The sequence below is a fragment of the Malus domestica genome, chromosome 02 (genome assembly GCF_042453785.1).
Source record: "Malus domestica chromosome 02, GDT2T_hap1".
Lineage (NCBI taxonomy): Eukaryota > Viridiplantae > Streptophyta > Magnoliopsida > Rosales > Rosaceae > Malus > Malus domestica.
This window is the reverse complement of record NC_091662.1, coordinates 29,856,281-29,877,761: the sequence shown is the minus strand read 5'-3', so window position 1 is coordinate 29,877,761 and position 21,481 is coordinate 29,856,281. Positions and strand designations below refer to the sequence as shown.

Genomic DNA, 21,481 nt, shown 5'->3' with positions numbered 1-21,481 from the left:
AGCTGTGCGACAGCAAGCCTACGCTCTGATACCATATTAAGTTGGAATTGAAGAATGCTTCTATTTCTTATATTTACACAAATGAAAACAGCTATTATATATACATACAATGATAGCACGCATGCAATAATTAAATATAAAAACCAATGGGCATCCTTGCTGCCCATGATGTGCATCCACCATGTGCAATCCCTTGGTGACAAGGATTTTGGTATCCACATGCAACTGTCCAAACTGTCCAGAATGTGCATCCACATGCTACGTTCCTGTTGTCCACTTTGTACAGATTGGGTGATTTCTTTTCCTTTAACATGTTGCAGCATATCAAGTATATTGCTCCAATATAAAAGAAAAAGAGTGAATTGAGTAAAAATTGAAAGATTTTTGGAGGATTACAAGGCTCTCAAACCGAGCAGGTATTCGTATGCAGATGGTAAGACGATTACAATTCAGTTCATAGACAAGTTAGGCCTAGGAGCCTAAATATGGAACTGTTTTCAAAGGAAAGCTATCTTCTGTTGCTTCTTAATAGTTCTAAGGAATGAGAGATATTTCAGTGTGCCCGAAATATGAATATGAGATGGTAAACCATATGATATTATACAATTGGAAGGGGAGATCAGGAAGAGTTCATAAATAAAGGGGAACAATGGGTCATATCAACCATGCGATTCCCTTGGTTGGCTTCTGCGTTGATGGATTTAGACGAGCTGTTGTTCATTAGATTCACTGCATGATTTAATTTCATCAGCAGACAATAACAACAAATTTCTTGGTTGGGATAAGCTGCAAGATCTAGCCATTTGCCAAAGGAATTGAATATCTTCACCAAGGATGTGATCAACAAAGCTACAAACTGGTTGCACAGTACAGAGCAGGCAGCATTTAAAATAGAAAAGGAGGGATTCTCAGACATAAATTTTTTTGAAAATGAATTCCACGTCGGAGAAAAAAGAGACCTTACTTGTGCTTATAAGTAATTAAACTATTCTCATATTGTCAATTGGTTTTGGGGTGGAATCTCAACTTTCTTCAAAAACTGACCAAGAAATGACTTGGCAAACTAAAAGGTTTCAAATATTGCCACTCAGTACTACATGTGGTGATATTCCTCTTCACTTGTAAGTGAGAGGTCTTAGGTCCGAATCTTGTAGATGGAAAATTAGATACAAATTAAGTTGTCCATTGTGTGGTTTAGATGAACCCCCCTCCCTTAGTGTAAATATATCGTAAATATATCGTTGTACTCACGAGAAAAAAAGTTTTGATATTGACTAGGGAGGTCCCTCCCTACACGGACAAATAACAACCGGAGCTATGTAAGAGCAGCCAGCGTGAGCCCATGAGAACCAGAATTACCAGCACGAGCGAACAATCATCACAACTAATAATTTCTTGGAACAAAAATTAGAAAATATCGTCTTCATGAATCATACAACATGTCCTTCATGAAATATGTTATTTATCCCTGGAATCATGAAAATATGTTGTAATAAACAACATATTTAACATCACTGAAAGGGAGTTTTAACATTCAATGTACATGCACACAGTACGACTACAAAACCAGAAACATTGCATTGAGATTCAAACCGACAGAGTCCATGCTAGTTGCGTGTCTTCACCTACCCGTCAAAGAAGATGTTAACTCCACCTTGGAATATGATGGATTCGGATTATCATTAGGAGCACCTACGGGCATCTCTTGTGGATATAGAAGAGGCTCCGGAGGCATTCGAAGCAATTCAACATCTCCCTCGAGCATCTGTAGGACTTCCTTCATTGATGGTCGATCGCTTGGCTTCAATTGTATACACCACAAGGCGGTTATAATCATTTTTCTTATTAATGGTTTTTCCTCCTCTTCAACTTCTCCCACCTCGAAGTCCTTTCCTTCATTATATTGATTGTAAACCCATGAAGGGAAGTAAAGTTGGCTTGAATGCTCTGCCAATGCATTCAAATTCTTCCTTCGGCTTGCCATTTCCATCAACAACATTCCAAAACTATAAACATCGGCTTTAAATGAAACACCGCCAATATTCTTGTAGAATAGCTCAGGAGCCATGTATCCCATTGTACCCCTTGCTGCTGTTAGAGACACAATACTATTATCTACCGGGTATAATTTTGCCAGCCCAAAGTCAGAAATCTTTGGTACAAAATTCTCGTCAAGAAGAATATTGTGAGGCTTGATGTCAAAATGTAAAATTTGCATGTCACAACCTTCATGTAGATATTTGATCCCTCGGGCCACTCCAAGTGCAATCTCGTACGTTGTCTTGCAACTTAATGGGATACTTCCTTCTTTGCAATAAATGTATTTATCAAGAGATCCGTTGAGCATGAAGTCATATACCAAAGCATGCTTTGTTCCTTCAACACAATAACCAACAAGCTGAACCACATTAACATGGTGAATCCTCCCAATAGTATTTACCTCGCTGATGAAATCTTGTCCATTGCCTTTGGGCTTATCCAACATCTTAATTGCTCCCAAACGTCCACTGCGTAACCTTCCTTTAAAAACAGATCCATACCCTCCTTCCCCAAGTTTTTCTTTAAATTTGTTAGACATCTTCTTAATGTCCGAGTATGAGTACCTTATTGGCACTATATTCTTTTCACCATGCAAAAATTCTTCTATGGTGCTGTACATTGACAAATGTCTTCTTTTCCATGTATAGATCAAAAACGCAATCACAAATGGTGCCCCAAACAGAAATCTTGCCACAAGAAATAATCCTGAACGTTGCAGTAAATCACCAAAAGCATCATGAGAAAAGAAATTGATTTGTTGCCTTGGATCAAATTACATGCTCTATATTGGATATCACATCAACTATATTGTTGTGATCATTCTCATTCTCTTGTAATCTATACGAAAGTTGAAATATACAAAGCTCTTACCGAAACAAACAAATGATACCAATCGGAGATCTGCATTTAGAAAGGAAAGAATAAATCAAACTTGACTAGAAAGGTTGAATTTCGTATAGTGAATATTGTGAAGAAAATCGAACACTTATTATATGGAAGAGGACAAAGCTCTTACCGAAGTAGTGACCCTGCAAACCTGCAAGAAAAACAACAAAAGATTAACAAAATCAATGAGAAATAACTAGCTAGTTTTCAAGGTGCCAAACATAAGTATTGTATATAGTATGTACAACTTTGAAGATCACCCGAATCGGTCCCTGTTTATTGTTTATCATCAAGCAATGTTTTCAGCTTCAGTAGCTTAAGTTTTTTGTTTTGTTTCCCTAATGAATTAGGGAGAGGAGTTTCGAACTTGGTATAACAGCTTTCTATTTTGGTTATCGCAGAGCTTCCCAATGCAAAAAGAATATTACACTAAATTGGAATGTTCATAGGTAGTTATGATCTCTATCGCTCCTACACTTGGATTAACATTGAAATTTTTGCATTTTTTTTTTCATATCCATAGAGAATGCCCTATATTATTTGTTAAGTGCATGTTTACGTGATTGATTAAATACCACTCTTGTACGGCGAAATAAAAATATAGTGTAATTAAAAGAACGATAGAGATATATTCCTTACCAACATCAACGTCATCTCCAGAAACAAAGAAGGCTACATAAAAAAAATAAAAAAAAGATCTATGTTAGAGACGTGATCCAAATAACATTACTTGTAAAAAATTCCGTACACCCTAACATAGATTTTTATTTTTGGGTATTGATATGGAAACTAAATTTAGAGAGACAAAGTGTGCAAATTAAATGATGTGTCACAAATATAAATGAGCACGTTTATCAATGCTTAAGTAATATACCAATCATCAGCTTCCATGCATTTTAGTTTCCAAAATTTTTGTTTCTAAATTTATTCTTCCTAATATTACCATTTTCTTAAAAGGTAAGGGTCTCATAAATGTGATTGTTACTGTCCTATTATCGCACGAACAAGTTTATTTCTCTAATAACAACAAGTACACAAACAGGCGCGAATTGTATTACAATTTTATTTGGCACATTAAATTGGGGAGTACTAACATGAGTAAATGATATGTTAAGCGTTTTTTATTCTTGAACTTTTTCATGCTCATACTATTAACTGGTCATATGTACTTCCACATCAACAATCCAGGGAGAATCCTTGACCGGGTGAAAATCCTTTCCAACAGTCCCGTGAGAACCCACCCTTCCAGTGTATTCGAAGTAAACTTAGATTGTGCTCCCATAAGGTCATTAACCCGAACCTGTTTATGAATCACTAGCTCATGTGCCTTCGTTTCTTGTATTATACGCCCTTACTCATTGCAATTTACTGTATCAGTTTACTTTATATGTTAACGCTTAAAACTGAAAAGTCAATACTGAAACGTCAATTTACTGTATCAGTTTACTTTATATGTTAACGCTCAACAAAGACATATTGCCCTCATTAAATGGACAAGCTCCTCAGATACTCCCACGCGCACTTCAGCACCCCTGAATGTCCATGCAGCTGAATACTATTAAAGATAACGATTAATTACCCAAGTAATATCTTTAATACATTCTCAACTGAAGATTGACTTCATTTAAGTAAGTGATCCTTATTTAAATCAATTAGGGATATTTACACCATTATCTCAATATATTATCTCCTATTTAATATATTTTGAATATTCTTTCCGTACACCTTAGCCGGCCACTTCCTTATATATATATCTTCATCTCTACCAAATTTCGGTAAGCTCTTGCTACCCTAAAAGCCCTAAACACTTACTCTTTTCAGATAAACTAACTTAGGCATCGGAGATCCATTGATCAAAAGTGTTGATTGTTTTGCAGGTGCATTTTCGTTAAGACTGAAGATGGCCGAAATTTGCATCAACAAATTAGTGGTTTCATTGAGAGCTAATTCAAATACTCAAATAAGATTCTCGCAATTGGTTTTTAGAATTTTCTGTTACGTTGATTTCTCACGCGTCATATCAATTAATTTTTCCTAGAAAGTTTCTTGATCAATCCCTGGAGAAAGGATAAAATGGTAGGAAATTCTGAAACCAAGACAAATTGAAGCCTGCACGTTTAAGGATTTGACCGGAGAGTGGAGACAAGGACATAGCCCTACAACGACGATCCTCGAGGCTTAACGTGATGGAAAGAGGAGCTCCACCACTGCTAAGCAACATCACCACCGGGGCTACCACCCAGCAGTCATCCCGTGGCCACCAAGCAGCAACCCATGCTACCATTGTCGTTACCACTCATGGGCAGGAGGCCGAACTACTCCATGTAGCAGACCTAGGGCAGGAGTCTCATAAGAACCAAGGGCAGGATGCCCAAAATTATGTAGCAGCTGCTGCAGACGGAGTTGCCCAGCGAGCCAAAGCCCATCTGCGAGCAGCAGAGCTGGCTGAGCCAGTAGGAAAGGCACAAGGGTAGGCGGTCAACCTACTGCACTACAAACAAGCCATGTAGCCCATGTGGCCCAAGCCATGCAGATAGCGCAAGCAATCCAAGCCCAAGGGCAGGTGGCCCACGCGTAGGCCTAACGTTCCCCAGCGCACGACCCAGTTAGCCAAGCCACAACCCATTCTGACGACTTACCCTACGGCCAAGGTTGGTCTGAGACCATTTCAGATGATCCAGATTCCAACAATCGACCCAAGGGTATTTTCACCTCATTTTTTCGAAGGTATGCCAGCTCTGGGCCTAAGTTTCGTACCTACAGTTATTACACTTCCACCACATATGGAGAGGCCCATCATCCAGACTCTTCCACTTTAAATGGTGAACATCACATACCTCAGCATGTCGCTGATCTAACCAATGCCCTGTCACAGTAGATAACCTTGGTGAATCAACTATTTGAGCGCATCGAGACACAACACGCCCCATACGAGGTGTCCCGAAGTAGGACAAGGGCAGATGATCGTGACTCATTCCAGCGACATCCCAGTAAGTAGCCGCTCAACCCGCCACGAACCGTGCGTTTGGGTAGTGTGCATTCTCAGCTAGCCTTCGGGAAACGTCTTATCGTGCCCTAATGCACAGAGAAGCGTTTATTTCTGACTCATCCCATGAGTCAGTGTGCATTCAAGGTTGGGTCCAGGCTCCGACGAGCATTTGGACATTCCAGGCAAATCGTCTACACATGGCTAGGCCTACAAAGAGATCCTTCTGTGAGGCACTGGACTAGGTAGCTGTAAGATTAATTGAGGAGAGCACAAGATCAATTAGCCTAGAGTTCAACTGGCAACCTTTACTAAGTGTGACGCCAAGTAGCTAGCTCACCAATGAGAAACGAACTATGTGTATCGTAGCCGCGACATAGATGAGCAGGATATGCGGAAAAGCAACACAAGCTAACAAGTTAACACTAGGGGCAATTGAAGGCTTCGCTGCCCCAGCAAAGGCAAATCTAGGATGAAGTACAAAGGCTCGTAGCAGAGCAGCTGTGTGGATTTTTGCGCATTGAAACCATCGACGAAGCTCAACCTCGTTAGGCGCATATTTAAAGAAGATTTGAGTGATCCTGGATATGAAGTCCTCCAATTCTCTGAAGGAGATAGAAGGTTTAACCGGGCAAGCAACAACATTTAACCATTTCTTCTCAAGATCTACCAACTGATGCGCTCTTTTCAAGGCAATCAGAAAGGCGCGATGAGACAAATGGAACTACGAAGTGTGAGAAAACATTCCAATACTTGAAGAAGTACCTAACACATCCTCTTCTACTATAGAACCCAAAAGCAGTGGATGACCTATACATCTATCGGGCGGTATCTGAAACAGAAGTAAGCTCTACCCTTATACAAGAAGAGCTGGAGACCCGACTACCTGTATTCCATAATTCTAAAGCTCTCCTTGATGCGAAAACCAGATACACGAAAATCAAAACTTTGATTTTGGCTTTAGTTATTGCAACTCGGAAGCTCAAGCTGTACCTTCAGATGCATGCAGCCATCGTCATGAGACAGTATTCTGCACGATCCAGACGCACGATGATAAAGGTGCAGATATTACCAAACATTTTGATAAACGCATCAACTTAGCCCAAAGCCACACTAGGGGCAGATGAGCACTAAAATGGCACATCAGCCTAACCTGCAAGAGACTTCCTCTAACTACCAGGGATCGGAAGCACTCCTAGTCCTCATTACCTAGACGGTTCCATAAATGGAGCAACTCAACGCCATCAATCAAGCACCAGCATTCGCTACGCGCAACTCAGCCCTATAATGGCCTAATACTAGTAGTTGACTAGTGTCTCCTGCTGCGCATAACACGGCCCCAGTCGGTCTCATCTCTGCAATTCTCATTTATACTTATCATGCACAATGGCTCCTAGCCATGCCAAACTTGCCTCTTAGCTCCCAATTACGTCGACGCATGCTTCGCGGCTCCCCGTCGCGTTTATCAGGCCAACAATATCCTAAACTTCAAAGCATCCAATGACATAGCATACAAGGTTTTATCAGTAGCCCCTGGCTAGTGAAAGACTTAGAGGTGAAGAAACCTATAATTCATTCAGATTCACAATGATCACCAATTAAGCCTCTAAGGAGTACACGGCGAAACATCTAAGGACAGTGCAACACTTGGATCAAATTTGGGAGCAGTTCATGATGCTCCCCACTTACACCATTACACGAGTTCCACAAGCAGTTTGAAATCTCAAGCAATTTGCCGAAGAAGACCTCACATGCTGAGGATTATTTCAGTCGTCCAGCAGTTTAACTTTCCTCAACTGGATTCACAAGGGCGACTTCCATGCTTTTTAGTGCAAGAGGGTAAACCAATTCCCCAACACCTATCTAGGTATACTCTTTAATGCTTTCCAGTGCGAGAGGGTAAACCAATCCCCCAACACCCATCTAGGTAAGCTCTCTAGTGTGAAAAGGTAAACTAATTCTCTAACACCCATCTGGGTCTGCTCTCCAGTGCGAGATGGTGAATTAATCCCTGGACATCCATCTTGGTAAGCTCTCTAATGTTAAAGGGTAAACTAATTCCCTGTCACTCATATGGGCAAGTGCGAGGGCTAAAATAATTCCCCGACACCCATCTACGTCCGCCCTACCATAAGGAGAGGGTAAACTGCTATGGGATATCCTGATGTGGATAGGTTGTTCAACTGCTCAGTTACCCTAAAGGTTTTCGATTACCTACATTAGGACACTCCTAGAATTGTCCATAATAGTTTTTTCTTAAAAGCCTTAACCGACTGAATGATTCAATTCCCCGGGAGCTCGAGTCTCTTACCCAAAACAACGCTAAGTGTAAGATCCCTGCCTATGAAATATTCACGTGACTAGATGGTCAGCCCATGATGTGCAATCTTCATGAATGTATCTCAGCTTTTAAGTGTTGCAATACTAGTCAGGCGACTTGCAAAATTAGTTATAATGTTGCCCAAGAGATCTGTATCGAGCTGTATGCATCTTAAAATACCAGGGGACCAGCACCTCGGAAGGATATGGCCGCTGAGTCACGATTTTGCATACAACTTAAACCTAAAACGCCTCCGAGAGCTGGGGCTAACACCTAAAGTGGTCACGCGAGTTGTCTGCTTCTGTAAGTAAGACACCCAACCGACGACCTAGTAGCCCTAGGCAGTTTGTAAGCCGAGACTTACACCTACTATAACTATATGGAACCATCTGCTTATTTAAAAGTAGCACTTCCGATCGACAGTTTATGATTTAAGTTTTGCAAGACCCAAAGCCGAAATGTACAACTATAGTAGCTATGCAGACTTGTCTACTTTTTATGAAAGCCACGCGTCCAGCACCAGCTCTATAAGTTAGAAATGTGAAGCCGTCAAAGATGAGATTTACGACTATAGCAGCACACAGACTCGTCAGCTTTTAAAGAAAGCCACATGTATGGTCGTTGGCTTTATAAGTTAGAAGTTTCACATATCACCTCGTGCAAGTAAAGTTTCTTAAGCATCAAAGCCAAGACTAAAGCCTAAAGTAACCATGTGGGATCAACTGCTTCATCGAAGTAGCCAACGCAGCCGCATGTTCTATGACAAAAGTTTTGCAAGTCGCCTCGAGCAAGCAAGGCTCTCGAAGTCCCGAAGCCAAAACTAAAACCTAAGTGACGACGTGGGATCGACTGCTTCGTTGAAGCAGCTCACTTAGCCGCCCTACAGTAAAGTTTTGCAAAAGACATGGTGAAATAGCAAGGATGAAGCAAAGCAAGGAAAATTTGTATTAAATTTCTAGCAAATTGATAAACTAGCTCAAAGGTTAACAAAGTTATAACAAGGCAGAACAAAAGAAAAAGGAAGAAAATTCCTAAGTCCAAGAAAAAAACTCATAGGTAGACTACGCAACCACTAGTTCCTCGACTACCACGCCTTCAGTAGCTACACCACTCTTAGCAGCCAAAGCTTTCATCAGCGCATCCTCAGATGCCCCTGCCTGGACAGACTGACCCTTAGATGCTCCACCAAAGGTAACCTCAGACGAGAAGTTAAGCATATCAATTGGAGAAATGAAGTAAGTCTCGAAGTCCTTCTCGGAGAACTTATAATCTAACAACCTATCTTGGAAATGGTCCACATAGAGAAGCTTAGGCTATCTCTAACCGAGGGCTGGCCAGATGGCTCGTTTTAGCCATCTGGCCCTCCAAGATTCCCCAAGATATTAATATTTTAATGAACAGTATAGGGCCATATTTGCCTCCGTCTCCAATCGAGGGCCAGAGGGCTCGTTTTAACCCTGTCACAAAAAACCTTCTCCAACCGAGGGCCAAAGGGTTATAGGGCCAAACATAATTTATTATTTAAATTTAAAAACTACAACAACTTAAATTTAAAAACAACAACTTATATTTAAAAACTACAAATTAAATTTAAAAACAACATTAACTTAAATTTAAAAATTACAACGACTTAAATTTAATATCCATAATCAACATCATCTTCATCATCCGCCATTGTAGGAGTATAGTCAGAGGTAAACAATTGGTGCCGCTTTCATGTCTACTTGCTGTTGCTAATAGTGTTTGATGCCATTTATTCAAACTTGGATGAAGATGTTTCTTCCATTTTGAAGAACAACTTTTGTGGTTTCGGGTATTCGGTGGAATTGTGCCTTCATAGAACTCTAAGTATTTTTTGGACACACGAGTCCAAACACCTTCACTTGTTTGAGAAATCCCCCTCACACTATCTTCTGAGACCCATCTATAAGCCTTGCAAAGAGCTTCATCTTCTTTTCGGGTCCAAGCCCTACCTTTCATTGCAAATGAGGCCATTTTTTTTGAAAAAAAATGAAGGAAATATTGAAGGAAATTATTGAAAAAATATTGAAGGAAATTATTGAAAAATTGAAAATATTATAGATGAAGGAAATATTGCAAATGAAGTGAAGAAATATTATAGATGAAGGAAATATTGAAAAATTGAAACAAATATTATAGATGAAGGAAATTATTGAAAAAATATTGAAGGAAATTATTGAAAATTTGAAACAAATATTATAGATGAAGGAAATATTGGAAAATATATTGAAGGAAATATTGAGAAATATATTGAAGGAAATATTGAAAAATATTGAAGAATGAAATATTGAAAAATATTGAAGAAGGAAATATTGCAAATGAAGTGAAGAATTGAAAGAACTTCACCATATTTATAGAAGAAAAGAAATGTTTAAAATTAAAAAAAAAAAAACCTAACGGCTAGCTGAGTCAGCTAGCCGTTATATTAAAAAAAATTACTATTAATGTCGGTTATAACCAACACTAATAGTAAAACTATATAAAAAAAAAGAATTTCTCTTTAATGCTGTCGGTTATAACCGACAGCAATAGAAAAACTATAAAAAAAAAATAGCTAGCCAGCCCTTTGAAATTCCGTGGGGCCCTCCCAGATTCCCGAGCCCTCTGGCCTAGCCCTCGGTTGAAGACGGTTTTAGGGCTATTTTCGGCCCTCTGGCCCTCTGGACCATTCGGTTGGAGATGGCCTTATAGAAATCAGCCTAACGAGAAGCAAGCGCAACTTTGTGATCGACCGTCTCATTCAGCTTCACATTCTCCTTAGCAAGCCCAATGTGAGCATCATGCAACTTATCCAGTTTCTTCTTCAGGATTTCGCTAGTAAACAGCGCACCTTTCAGATCCACTTCCTTGGACTCAAGCTTACTGGCAACATCCTTAAGACGAGACACTTCACAAACAAGGTCCTCGTCCTTGGCAAAACAAGCATATGGTAGCTCTGAATTGAAATGCCCAAGGTCTTAAACCACTGATACAACCCGACTGACTTCCTTCTTTGCAACTTCCAACATCGCTTGAGTCACACTAAGCTTCGCTTCCAAATCAACAACCTCCTGATGAACACTCTCCAGCTACACAGAAGTGGGGGCAGAGACATCAGACCTCTTCAAAACGGTAAGTTCATATTTGAGTTTCTTAATCTTTTCAGCAGACGAGTGAAACTGAGCCATCAGTGCTAGTTCAACCTTCTTAGCATAGTTGACAACATCATGATCAATGTACATAGACTTATCTACCAGGATCAAAGTCTTCTGCATTGTGGCAAGCAAGGATGATATCCTTGGGAAGGCAGGACGCTTTGCAAAAGAGTTTGAGTGGATGACCTTCCCAACACTATCAACAAACTTGGCCCATGCATCGATGTCCTCAAGCAGGTTAGCCTTCAGCAGTGCAGAAACCTCGGGAAACTCCTCAGAACCAAACTCAGTGAATTTCTCACAACTGCCCATGCGAGCAAACTTCTCTTTCTTAGAAGACAAATTAGTTGAAGCAGAATGAGGAACATGCTTAAATGCCACCTTAGCATAGAATCCACCTTCCGGGTCTTCATAGTGAGGCGAGCTTCTCAAAAGTTGAACCAAACTTACCTCCAAATGGGCGCTTCGATACAAACTCAGACACTGGGGCATCACCGAACCTTTTCGCTGGGCAATCATTTCAACAACGGTTATGGCCACCTTTAGGGTAGTAGGTTCACAAGCTCATACCCAACAATTTTTTTCTTCCCCTTGGGAGAAGTCAGATCAATGACAAGCTTTTCAGCAGCATATGCCAGGCCCTATGACATGGTCCCTTTTCTCTCCAACTGACGCTTGACCCACATAGGCCTCTGCCCACATCTCTCTCTCCTTAGCGACATGGGTCTGTGCTCAGCCTGCCAAGCACAGCACCTTGCGCCCAAGCCATGGCCCTAGCCACTCAATTCATGGCCTTGGAAGCCTAGCCCGCGGCCCAAGTCACAAGAAAGAAAAATGGTGCCTCGTGCCTCTTTCTCTCACATCCTCCACGGTATAGCAGACCCGAGCCTGCCTCATCATACTTGGCTCCTGCCAAGCCTAAATCTAGAAGAGCTAGAGACTTGTGACTCACCCAGCTTCGCGCTCAATGCGTTATTCACCTCGCCCACTCATGGTTGACCACGACTTTCGTCCCCTATTTCACCAGAGTGCTCGTGTTCCTAGCTTTTTTTATTTGAAGAGTGGTTTATGTTCTTGCCTTATTCAACTGCTTGGAAGAGCTGACCACCTCTCACAGTCAGTTCTTCAATGTCTCTAAGCCATCCCATTGTGGGTTGTGGCCTCGTCGCACCTCTTACACCGGTCATACTCGTTGAAATGAGATATGTAGTCCCTTAGGGATTCACTCGAACCCTGTTTTACTGAAGCCAAACTGGTCGGGGTGTACTACCTTTTGGTTATGACCATGTAGTGGTATAGAAAGGGTTGTTTGAGCTCAAAGAATGAAGTGATTGTCCATGGGGTAAGCAGCTTGTACCAATCCCTTGCTTTCTCTCTCAAGTTGGTCGGGAATAGGCGACACTAAGTTTCCTCCTTATTTCCCTTTCTTTTGATCACACAGATAAAACCGTCAAGGTGGTTATAGGGAAGGTTTGGTTTCATTCGGTTCAATTTTTTGCCAAAATCGAAACCGAACGAAAATTTAGGTTCGGTTCGATTTTCTTTTAGTTTTTTTTTTCGGTTTGATTTTTTTTCGTTTGGTTTTGGATTGGTTTTAGTTTTTCTTTATTTTATAAAACCTTATATTATTTTTAATATGAAATTTAGAAAAGAGGGTTGCGTTGGTAAAGGAACTCTTCCAAGTTCCAAAGCAAAAGCAAGCCCATCATTTGTATACTCAATATAAATGGTCTTCTCAGAAGCCGCCTTCCAAAATCCTCTATAACCAATGGCATAACCTCCCTAATTGAACCAAGTATGCTCCTTGAAAAAGTCCTAGATTAGTTTCAAACTTGGCAACAAAGTTTCACAAAAGAAACATCATAGGCATACATTCATAAAGTGTAAAGGGATTTGGTTCGTTTCGGTTTCCAAACCTCCAAAACCAAAACCGAACCAATAAAGTTTGGTTTGGTTTGGTTTTTTCTTTTTTAATTTGGTCTTTTTTTAGATTTTGGTTTTTCCGTTTTGGTTAGGTGTTCAGTCCCTTTTTTTTTTCGATTTTCAGTTTTTTGAACCCACCCATAGGTTATAGGGATATGTGAGTCCCTCGTTGCTCTGAACCTTCAAGGCTTTGGTGTTTCCACTTATTGGCTTGGATATTAAGGTTGTGGAGAAAAGAAGAGAGACTTCTTCCTCTGAGTGGTCGAGACTCCTCAGTCGGGAAGCCTTCTCGACATCCTCAATCGATCCCGAATGCTCTTCATGCCTTAGGCTCATCATCTCTTTCAAGGTGGTCCTTAAATCAGGGCGCTAGGCTGAAACCTTAGTCTTTGGCGCGACCGCCGAACTTCGTTTTCTTGAGCGTCCTCTTCAGCACAATGCCGACTTCCGACTTATGACCTCGGGAGCATCCTCGCCACCGTCGTTGTTGAAGTCCAATTAGATGTGAGGATGGCTGGTGAATGATGCAGGTCATGCAATGGGTAGCCTCCAAGTTGGTTCTCATTTCTTTGAGGGATTCTTTTTATCCTCTCTTTGGTCTGGGTGACCTGCTATAGGAGGTCGGCATGCTTTTTCTGGAGTATAGAATTATGGGTCAGGGTCCTGCCAACTGTCATAGGTGGTTAGAAAGTGCTTTAGATTTTACTCTCGTTCCTTCTTGTCGGTAAACAATACAAAGTGTCGAGCGGTCGTCGATAGTGGTCGTGGCAGAGCTTTGTCTAGTGGATTCCTTCAGCTGATTTGCAGGCTCAAGCTCTTTATCTTCTCACCCCTTTGTGGGCCTCTAAGCCCATTTTTAAGTTCAAAACAACTATATGTTATTTTCATAGGTCTAAAGCAACTAGGTGTTCATGATAACTTTAATAGGTCAAAAACAACAATGCATTGAAATGTGATCTTTTTAAGAGGTACTCGACTCACTCCACCACAATGCACAGTATAAACCTTGCATGCACAGTACAATCGGTAAAGAACAATCTGATGTGGGAGTCTAAAACTTAAAAGTAGAAGCAGGGTGACCAATAAGACTGAAGTAAACGACCGATCAGATGGAGAAAAAGTCACGAGGCAATGCTTCCAGACTAAATGGACTATTCAAAGAAATCTTGATATTTAGTCAAAACTGCTTCAAAATTTAAATTCTTCATACATGTTCAGAGGTAGAGATGTACCTATTCACTTCACAACATGTTTGAATATTTGAATATCAATTCAAATTGAACAGACATGTTCTTTAGGAAGTAGCACTCGTTATGAAGGGGGTGTAAGCCAAGGGTCAAACCAATTCAAAAGGAATATAAGAACTCTCGCAATAGAGGACAAATTAAATGTTATATAAGCTCCCATACATAGATCTCTTACCTTGAATCGGCGGCCATACAAATCGAAACAAACCTACAGTGACAGAGTAAAAAGAAGAAAAATACAACATTAGGGCCCACACCTGTTGATTTTAAATTAGAATTTCACACTTGTTGTTTCCTTGTCTAACATATTTTGCCATCTCCAACGGAGAGGGTTGTGCCAGTTTTGAATCTCTGTGTTTTTTTAATAAATTGTTTATACTATACTTTGAAAATAATCAGTTGTCAAAATAAAATAGTTGATGATTTGATATACTGCATTTTTAAAAGTGTTATAAGTCTGAAAAGTAGTGTAAAGGCAATGCAGAGAAGGATAAATAATGTAAAATTACCAATCTACCCTTCAACATTAACTCCATACAGATGATAATTCAGGGACCAAATTGACAGTTCATCCTAAAATTAATGAGCTTATTATAGGAATTAAAAATATTCTAAAGGCTCAACTTTGTTTTTTATTAAAGCAATTTTGAAAGTCAATGTACATGCTGCTTTTAAAAGCTGTTTTCTTTTGTGAAAAAGGCAACCAAAATGCGCCTAAAGGTTCAAAAACTAAAAAATGACATGTTGGCCAAATGTAGCTCCCTCCGTAGCCTTTTTTTTTGTGCCCAGCTCCTTAATTGCAATAATTGAATTTAAAGTGTAAGCTTAAAACTAATAAATTATTGAGGGGCTATGTTTAGTCAATTATGTTGGAGATGATATATTACTATAACCTGACATTATGTATTTAAAAATAATTTCTTGCAGAGCTATTTTAAACAAGAATATATTTAGTTCTTGGAGATGGCCAAAGAGGGGAGAAATTTTTCCATGTACCCGTCACATATGCTGACTTGGAGTTCCCCACTAATAAGCATCTAACACCTATCTTCCTACTTCTTAACTGACATTAAAATACCCATTTTACCCTGATATTCATTTCACTAAATAATTAAATAATTAAAAAAAATTTGAAGGCCAAATTTCATCTGCCGTCGACCCCACAATCTCCAATCCCTAATCTCCATCGCCCATCGCCCATCCCCCATCCCCCATCCCTCCACGGCTCAACCCATCCCGCCTTTCCGCATCACCTCTCTCCCTATCGCTTTCTCTCTCTCTCTCTCTTTCTTCCCCTTTTTATTTATTCTATTTCCTACTCCAAGGTAAGAACAAAGAGGATGTCGGTGAACTTCGGCTGATAGATCGAGATTGACGACAGCAGATCTGAGTTGGAGTCGCCGCCGACAATCTCTGGGTTCCATGTAGATGTAAGAGTGGGAGAGAGAGAGGGGAAGGAAAGAAAGAGAAAGTCGAACAGAGAGAAGGGATGATGATGCTAGAAAAATTGCTGACCGGTGATGGAGGTGGGTACTGGTGGTTCGGCGTCGTCATGCTCATGAGACTCTGATATCATTTTGAGTTTATTTTAAAATAATTGTCATTTTTTTAATTTAAAAGAATAAAATATACAGATGTCAAATGTTTATTAGTGGAATTTCGGTCAGCATATGTGACAGGTACTTGAAAAAATTTCTCCAAAGAGAGACAAAGGATGACCATGGCCCTGCAATTTTATTTTTTATTTTATTTATTTTATAGAAATAAATTTCCTACAAGAGATGATAATGAAGTAGAAGGAAAAATTGAGCTTTATTCACTACTCACCTGGAACGCTGTGCGGATAACACTTGTGATTGTAGCTCCATTGGCCTCCGCAGATAAAGTAATTCGAAAGGGTATATTCAAGCTCAAATCCATATACCAGAGAATTGTGTATGGATTTATAAGAAGCGTTGTAGCCGTCGAACAAGTAGGCATAAGTCCTTCGCTCTATGCTGCAACCGTCCTTCATCTGCCCTACTTCTAAATATCCAATCTTGACATAGCCATACGATTTTGGTTGGGATGACGACATCGACGAAGATGAATTAGAAGTAGATTCAACAGGAAAACATGGAGCAGCGTCCACGTAAAGAGATGAATTCATTGGACTCGGGCACTTTAAAAATGTTAAATTTGTTGTTCCAATTTCCGTACATATCGCTGATGAATATGTTGATGATGGTGCACAATTTGTAAGCATCGGATCCGGAATTCGGTAATAAACATCATCTGGATAGTTGTACCCAGAAGAAAGAGCCAAAGAATGAAGAGGAAGGGAGGAGCAATTGCTCTTGTCAAGGCCCGGATCAACAACTCGGATTGTTTGGTTATGGTAGTTGATTGCCTGTACGTAGTAATCGCCAGATAAACGTATGTTTAGTATGGTTTTGTTGTTCTCACAAGACAGAGTGTATCCTGAGTCGCCGCAGTGGCGCGGATCACCCTTTAGTCGAAAAGGGTAGCTTATATTGCGGATATGACCGCAGGAAGAAGGGGTACACTTTTGCCGGGTGGCGTTACAAATGGTTTGAGGGGATAAGCTAAAAACAATAAAAGCTGCAATTAAAAACCGCATAGACAAGGAGGAGGAGGAGGAGGAGGAGGAGGACCTTCCACTTATTCCCATGGAGAAAAATATCAGCGAGGTTTGACACAGAAAGTGCGTAACAATACAAAGAATTTATATATAAGCACAAGAAAAGATTTAACACATGTATGAGATTGAAAGTGGCAGGTAAACAGGAATGACTCTACAACGGAAAGAGTTTCCGCTGTGAAATTAAAAGTATTGACCAAAACAGTAAATACTTTCTAGGCTTCCGTGACGTGGTCTTTGGGGTTAACCCGTAGATCAATTGCATTTTTATGGTCAGGAACTCTACAAAGTCTTTGTGTTAAACTATTAACATATATTTGTTCTTCTCCTTGGAAAAAAAAATACCTCAGAAATGCAGCAGCAACAGCTCAATATCTCTTGGGTTCGCATATTCTCAATTACTTTGTTAACATTGCTCGGAACAACCCAGAATGCCTCTGCTTGTGAAAAATCCAAATGCGGGGATCATGGCGAGGCCATCCATATTCTGTTTCGCCGTGGACATCCCTGTAGTCCGACATCTGATTGCCATGCAAATGAGGATGACTACGGACAGGAGCACCGAGTGGTAGTGGTGAAATTCTTGGTGAAACGCATAGATTACAAGCATCAGGAAGTCCAAGTCTATCAACCGCGTAATTGCCTGCTGTTAAAGCCTTCAGAAGTTGATAACATCAACATCTCATTGCCAGCCTCTCAATTCTACCTCCAAGAATCCATGCCTTCCAACGCTACCTTATTCCACTGCCCTGCTGAAAGAGAGTTAAACGGTGCTAAAGTCCCCTGCATTAGTGGCCCTGGCTACAGAGTTTATGCCATTGAATCTTCCTACGAAACTATGGACTATCCGCTCCTAGAGTCGTGTACAAAGATGTACGATGTTTTGGCGATTCCACAGATGTACTATTATGGTCTTGAGGATACTAATTTGAAATGGAAGAAACCAAATTGTACAGAGTGTGAGGCAGAGGGCAAAAAGTGTAGAATCAAGTACAATCACACCAACACTGAAATTCAATGTGTTCGCTTGAGCAAAGCTAGTAAGTCTGCCTATATTTTCAATCTTGGTCTTATTTTACATATATTCTGCTATATTATTGCACTTGCTGCTTACTTATCTAGTAAGCATCCCACTGAACATATTTCAAATAACTAGATGCAACGCATTTGATATGAATTTCAAATGGCTAGGCAAAGAGTAATTTGTTTTCTTCTATTACTAAATTTGTCCGAGCAGTAGATCATCACTATTACTAAATTTGTCAATGCTTTTTTCAGGTGTAACAAGGAAATTTGCAGCCGTAGGTGAGTAGTCTGACTGTTTTTTATTTTATTTCATGTCTAGCTGGACCGTCGGGAATACTATTATTTACTCAAGGATTTGTTTGATTTGCAGGTACAACCCTGGGATCATTTGTTGTGTTACTACTGGTCGTTGCAGCCTATCGTGTCTATAGGTCTAATCGAAAAGAAAAGGAGAGTCAATTGAAGATTGAAACGTTTTTAGAAGATTACAAAGCTCACAAACCAAGCAGGTATTCCTATGCAGATATTAAGAGGATCACAAACCAATTCCAGGACAAGTTAGGCCAAGGAGCCTATGGAACGGTTTTCAAAGGAAAACTTTCTTCTGAATGCTTCGTTGCTGTTAAAGTTCTCAATAGTTCCAACGGAAATGGGGAAGATTTCATAAAGGAAGTTGGAATGATGGGAAGTATCCACCATGTCAACGTGGTTCGTTTGGTTGGTTTCTGTGCTGATGGGTTTAACAGAGCTCTCGTTTATGAGTTCTTCGCCAATGGTTCACTGCACGATTTCATTTCATCGGCAGACAATAACAATCGTTTCCTTGGTTGGGACAAGTTGCAAGATATTGCTCTTGCTGTAGCCAAGGGAATTTATTATCTTCATCAGGAATGTGAGCAACGAATCCTTCATTTCGACATCAAGCCTCATAATGTTTTATTAGACAACAATTTCACTCCAAAAATTTCTGATTTTGGTTTGGCCAAGTTGTGTTCTAAGGATCAAAGCATAGTGTCCATGACTACAGCTAGAGGGACTATGGGCTACATTGCACCTGAAGTGTTCTCCAGGAACTTTGGAAATGTGTCCTATAAGTCGGACGTCTATAGTTTTGGAATGCTGCTGCTTGAGATGGTAGGGGGAAAGAAGAATATTGATTCAACCTCAGCAATCCCAACTGAAATTTACTATCCAGAATGGATCTATAATCTTCTAGAAGAAGGAGACGACCTACGGATCCATCTTGGGGAGGAAGGAGATGGTAGAACTCCAAAGAAACTCGCAATTGTAGGGCTCTGGTGCATCCAGTGGCACCCAGCAGGTCGTCCTTCCATGAAAGAAGTTGTTCAAATGCTGGAAGGAGGAGAAATCTTAACCATGCCTCCCAATCCTTTTGCATCTACAAGTCCTGCACGAACAAATGCAGCTACACCTGCAAGAAATCTAAACAGTCAGTTAGAAGCTATTGCTGAATTAGAGTAACATATCTACTTAGATATATAGATAGATATGTGTGCACACACTTATTTATGTTACTATGTTACTAAGGACTCCTGAGAAGTGTAACCATTGTACCTAAGTACCATATGTGCTCGATAGCTTGAGGTCTTTGTCTGACTACGTAAGTACATTCGAGGTTTGTTGGATTGCTTGGTTTTTCACTTGAAACTGAAACCAATGGCTGGCCAATTTGTATCACTTTTCCACAGAACTTCTATGCAAAACTCTTTCCTCAAGTTTTTACACCACAGTTCTTAACTAGCTTCGATAGACATATTATTGTCATGCCTGCTTAGTTATGATCCTTCAAAGTTTCTAGGTTCTCAGTTTCCCATTCAAATCGATATGTTTTGTAACTTTTTAATTTTTTATCAGTACTTTTACATACTGAGAGCGATAATTATGCGACTTGGTGAGAGTGGAATGATGAATTATTAGTGAGAATTCACTTTTTCTTGAACAATAATCACTTTAGGATGAGGTACATTACCAACTAGAGAGATTGATCAAGTCACCATCTCTTCCAAAATGTTGAAATAGGTTTCAAGTTTAATCCGTATCTCAACCAAAATCAATAAGATATTGTTGATTACACATTGATATATATATATGAGGAAATAAATAAACTACTAGAAATGAAAGTATTGGCTTATTCTGATTATTAAGATTTTTTTTTTTAACTCATTGAACCTTGAGTATAAACTTTTCTCCTTTTTTATTATAGATTACCCTAGAATATCGCTTATAATTAAAAGAAGAATAAAAAAAAACAAAAAAAATGGAAACCATTGAATTTTGTTCAAAGTCTAGATCTTAGTTCTTCTATAGCTTTCCATGAGGTTTAGCTCCAAAGTCCAACCATTGACCTGCAAGGCGCACGGCCATCATTGTTGACCCCATAAAGTATGCATGTCAATAAAAAAATAAATCAGTCAATTCCTTTCTTTTTCAATTAAATAACTTAATTTCTAATAGACTCGAGTTTGTTGACTAGTACAAGGCAAATAATTCCGCCGCTTGCCTAAAGCGCATGTGGCACAATCAGCCTTACACTTATATGAGTTCTACATTTGACCCATGAGCAAATTTGTCGTTTCATCTAAAGTTATCTTGTTTTGTCTACAACAATATTGAACTCTATAAGCAAATTTATTGTTTCGTCTAGTTATATATATTTACACATTAGTCATTTAAAAGAGTGTTACAACGTTAGTCACGTAAATAGGTGATGTAGAAACAAAAAAAATATCATTCAGATTATTGATGCTAAAATAAGATGTAGTTCAACTATATCATCATATGATTCCCTCTCGAATGTTTCGTTCTCAAATGCCAAGAGAAATGATGATTACACGCGTGTCATTATTAGAGATTGTTAACAGACAATATTTATCGGGTATTATTATTAACATTCCAAAAATATTATTTGGCACTTCAAATTTCCTATAATTATAAAAAAAAAAATACATTTATAAAGAATATAAAATAAAAATTTTAAAATACTAATAACAATTTCCTATTTATATAGTGATTTTATATGTTTGTGTGAGATTTGACTTCTCAATAAAACTTTGAGACACTTCAACACGCTAGCAGAAAAATAAATACAACACTTTTAAGCCACTCTTGGACACTTGTGCAACGCTCCACATGGCGTGCTGTTGACTTTGACTTACAGCCACTTTACGAACACACGTAGGACATTGTCAGAAAAACACGCCAGTTGTAATTGTGAAATTAAATTAAAATTTTAGGGTA

The 21,481-nt window shown here is 39.5% G+C and overlaps 2 protein-coding genes across 4 annotated transcripts; one reads left to right on the top strand and one right to left on the bottom strand.

The window, feature by feature from the left end:
• Positions 1-1,375: 1,375 nt before the first annotated feature.
• LOC103409535 (LEAF RUST 10 DISEASE-RESISTANCE LOCUS RECEPTOR-LIKE PROTEIN KINASE-like 2.4) lies at positions 1,376-17,238 on the bottom strand. The gene is made up of 6 exons (XM_070817763.1): positions 16,384-17,238; positions 14,732-14,764; positions 3,565-3,597; positions 3,056-3,076; positions 2,911-2,940; positions 1,376-2,745 (listed from the first exon to the last, which is right to left on the bottom strand). The coding sequence occupies exons 1-6, from the start codon at positions 17,225-17,227 to the stop codon at positions 1,622-1,624; spliced, it is 2,085 nt and encodes a 694-aa protein (XP_070673864.1). The 5' UTR covers positions 17,228-17,238; the 3' UTR covers positions 1,376-1,621.
• Positions 17,239-17,322: 84 nt separating this feature from the next.
• Positions 17,323-19,968, top strand: LOC103407356 (rust resistance kinase Lr10-like). Of its 3 annotated transcripts, none has more exons than XM_070817764.1 (3): positions 17,323-18,237; positions 18,476-18,505; positions 18,594-19,968. In XM_070817764.1, exons 1-3 carry the CDS (start codon positions 17,550-17,552, stop codon positions 19,703-19,705), a joined length of 1,830 nt encoding a protein of 609 aa, XP_070673865.1. In that variant the 5' UTR covers positions 17,323-17,549; the 3' UTR covers positions 19,706-19,968. The 3 variants fall into 3 exon arrangements, with proteins under 3 accessions (XP_070673865.1, XP_070673867.1, XP_070673866.1); XM_070817765.1 differs by having other exon boundaries at positions 17,347-18,237; positions 18,476-18,502; XM_070817766.1 differs by lacking the exon at positions 18,476-18,505.
• The last annotated feature ends 1,513 nt before the right edge of the window (positions 19,969-21,481 follow it).

Bases quoted from the DNA above. Each gene is read 5' to 3' on its own strand.
- LOC103409535 (XM_070817763.1), bottom strand. From the start codon at position 17,227: ATGGGAATAAGTGGAAGGTCCTCCTCCTCCTCCTCCTCCTCCTCCTTG. The intron at 14,765-16,383 runs GTGAGTAGTGAA...CTGTCACTGTAG, and splicing joins TTATCCGCACAGCGTTCCAG to GTTTGTTTCGATTTGTATGG. The intron at 3,598-14,731 runs GTAAGAGATCTA...TTTTTTATGTAG, and splicing joins TGTATGGCCGCCGATTCAAG to CCTTCTTTGTTTCTGGAGAT.
- LOC103407356 (XM_070817764.1), top strand. From the start codon at position 17,550: ATGCAGCAGCAACAGCTCAATATCTCTTGGGTTCGCATATTCTCAATT. The intron at 18,238-18,475 runs GTAAGTCTGCCT...TGCTTTTTTCAG, and splicing joins TGTTCGCTTGAGCAAAGCTA to GTGTAACAAGGAAATTTGCA. The intron at 18,506-18,593 runs AGTAGTCTGACT...TTTGATTTGCAG, and splicing joins GAAATTTGCAGCCGTAGGTG to GTACAACCCTGGGATCATTT.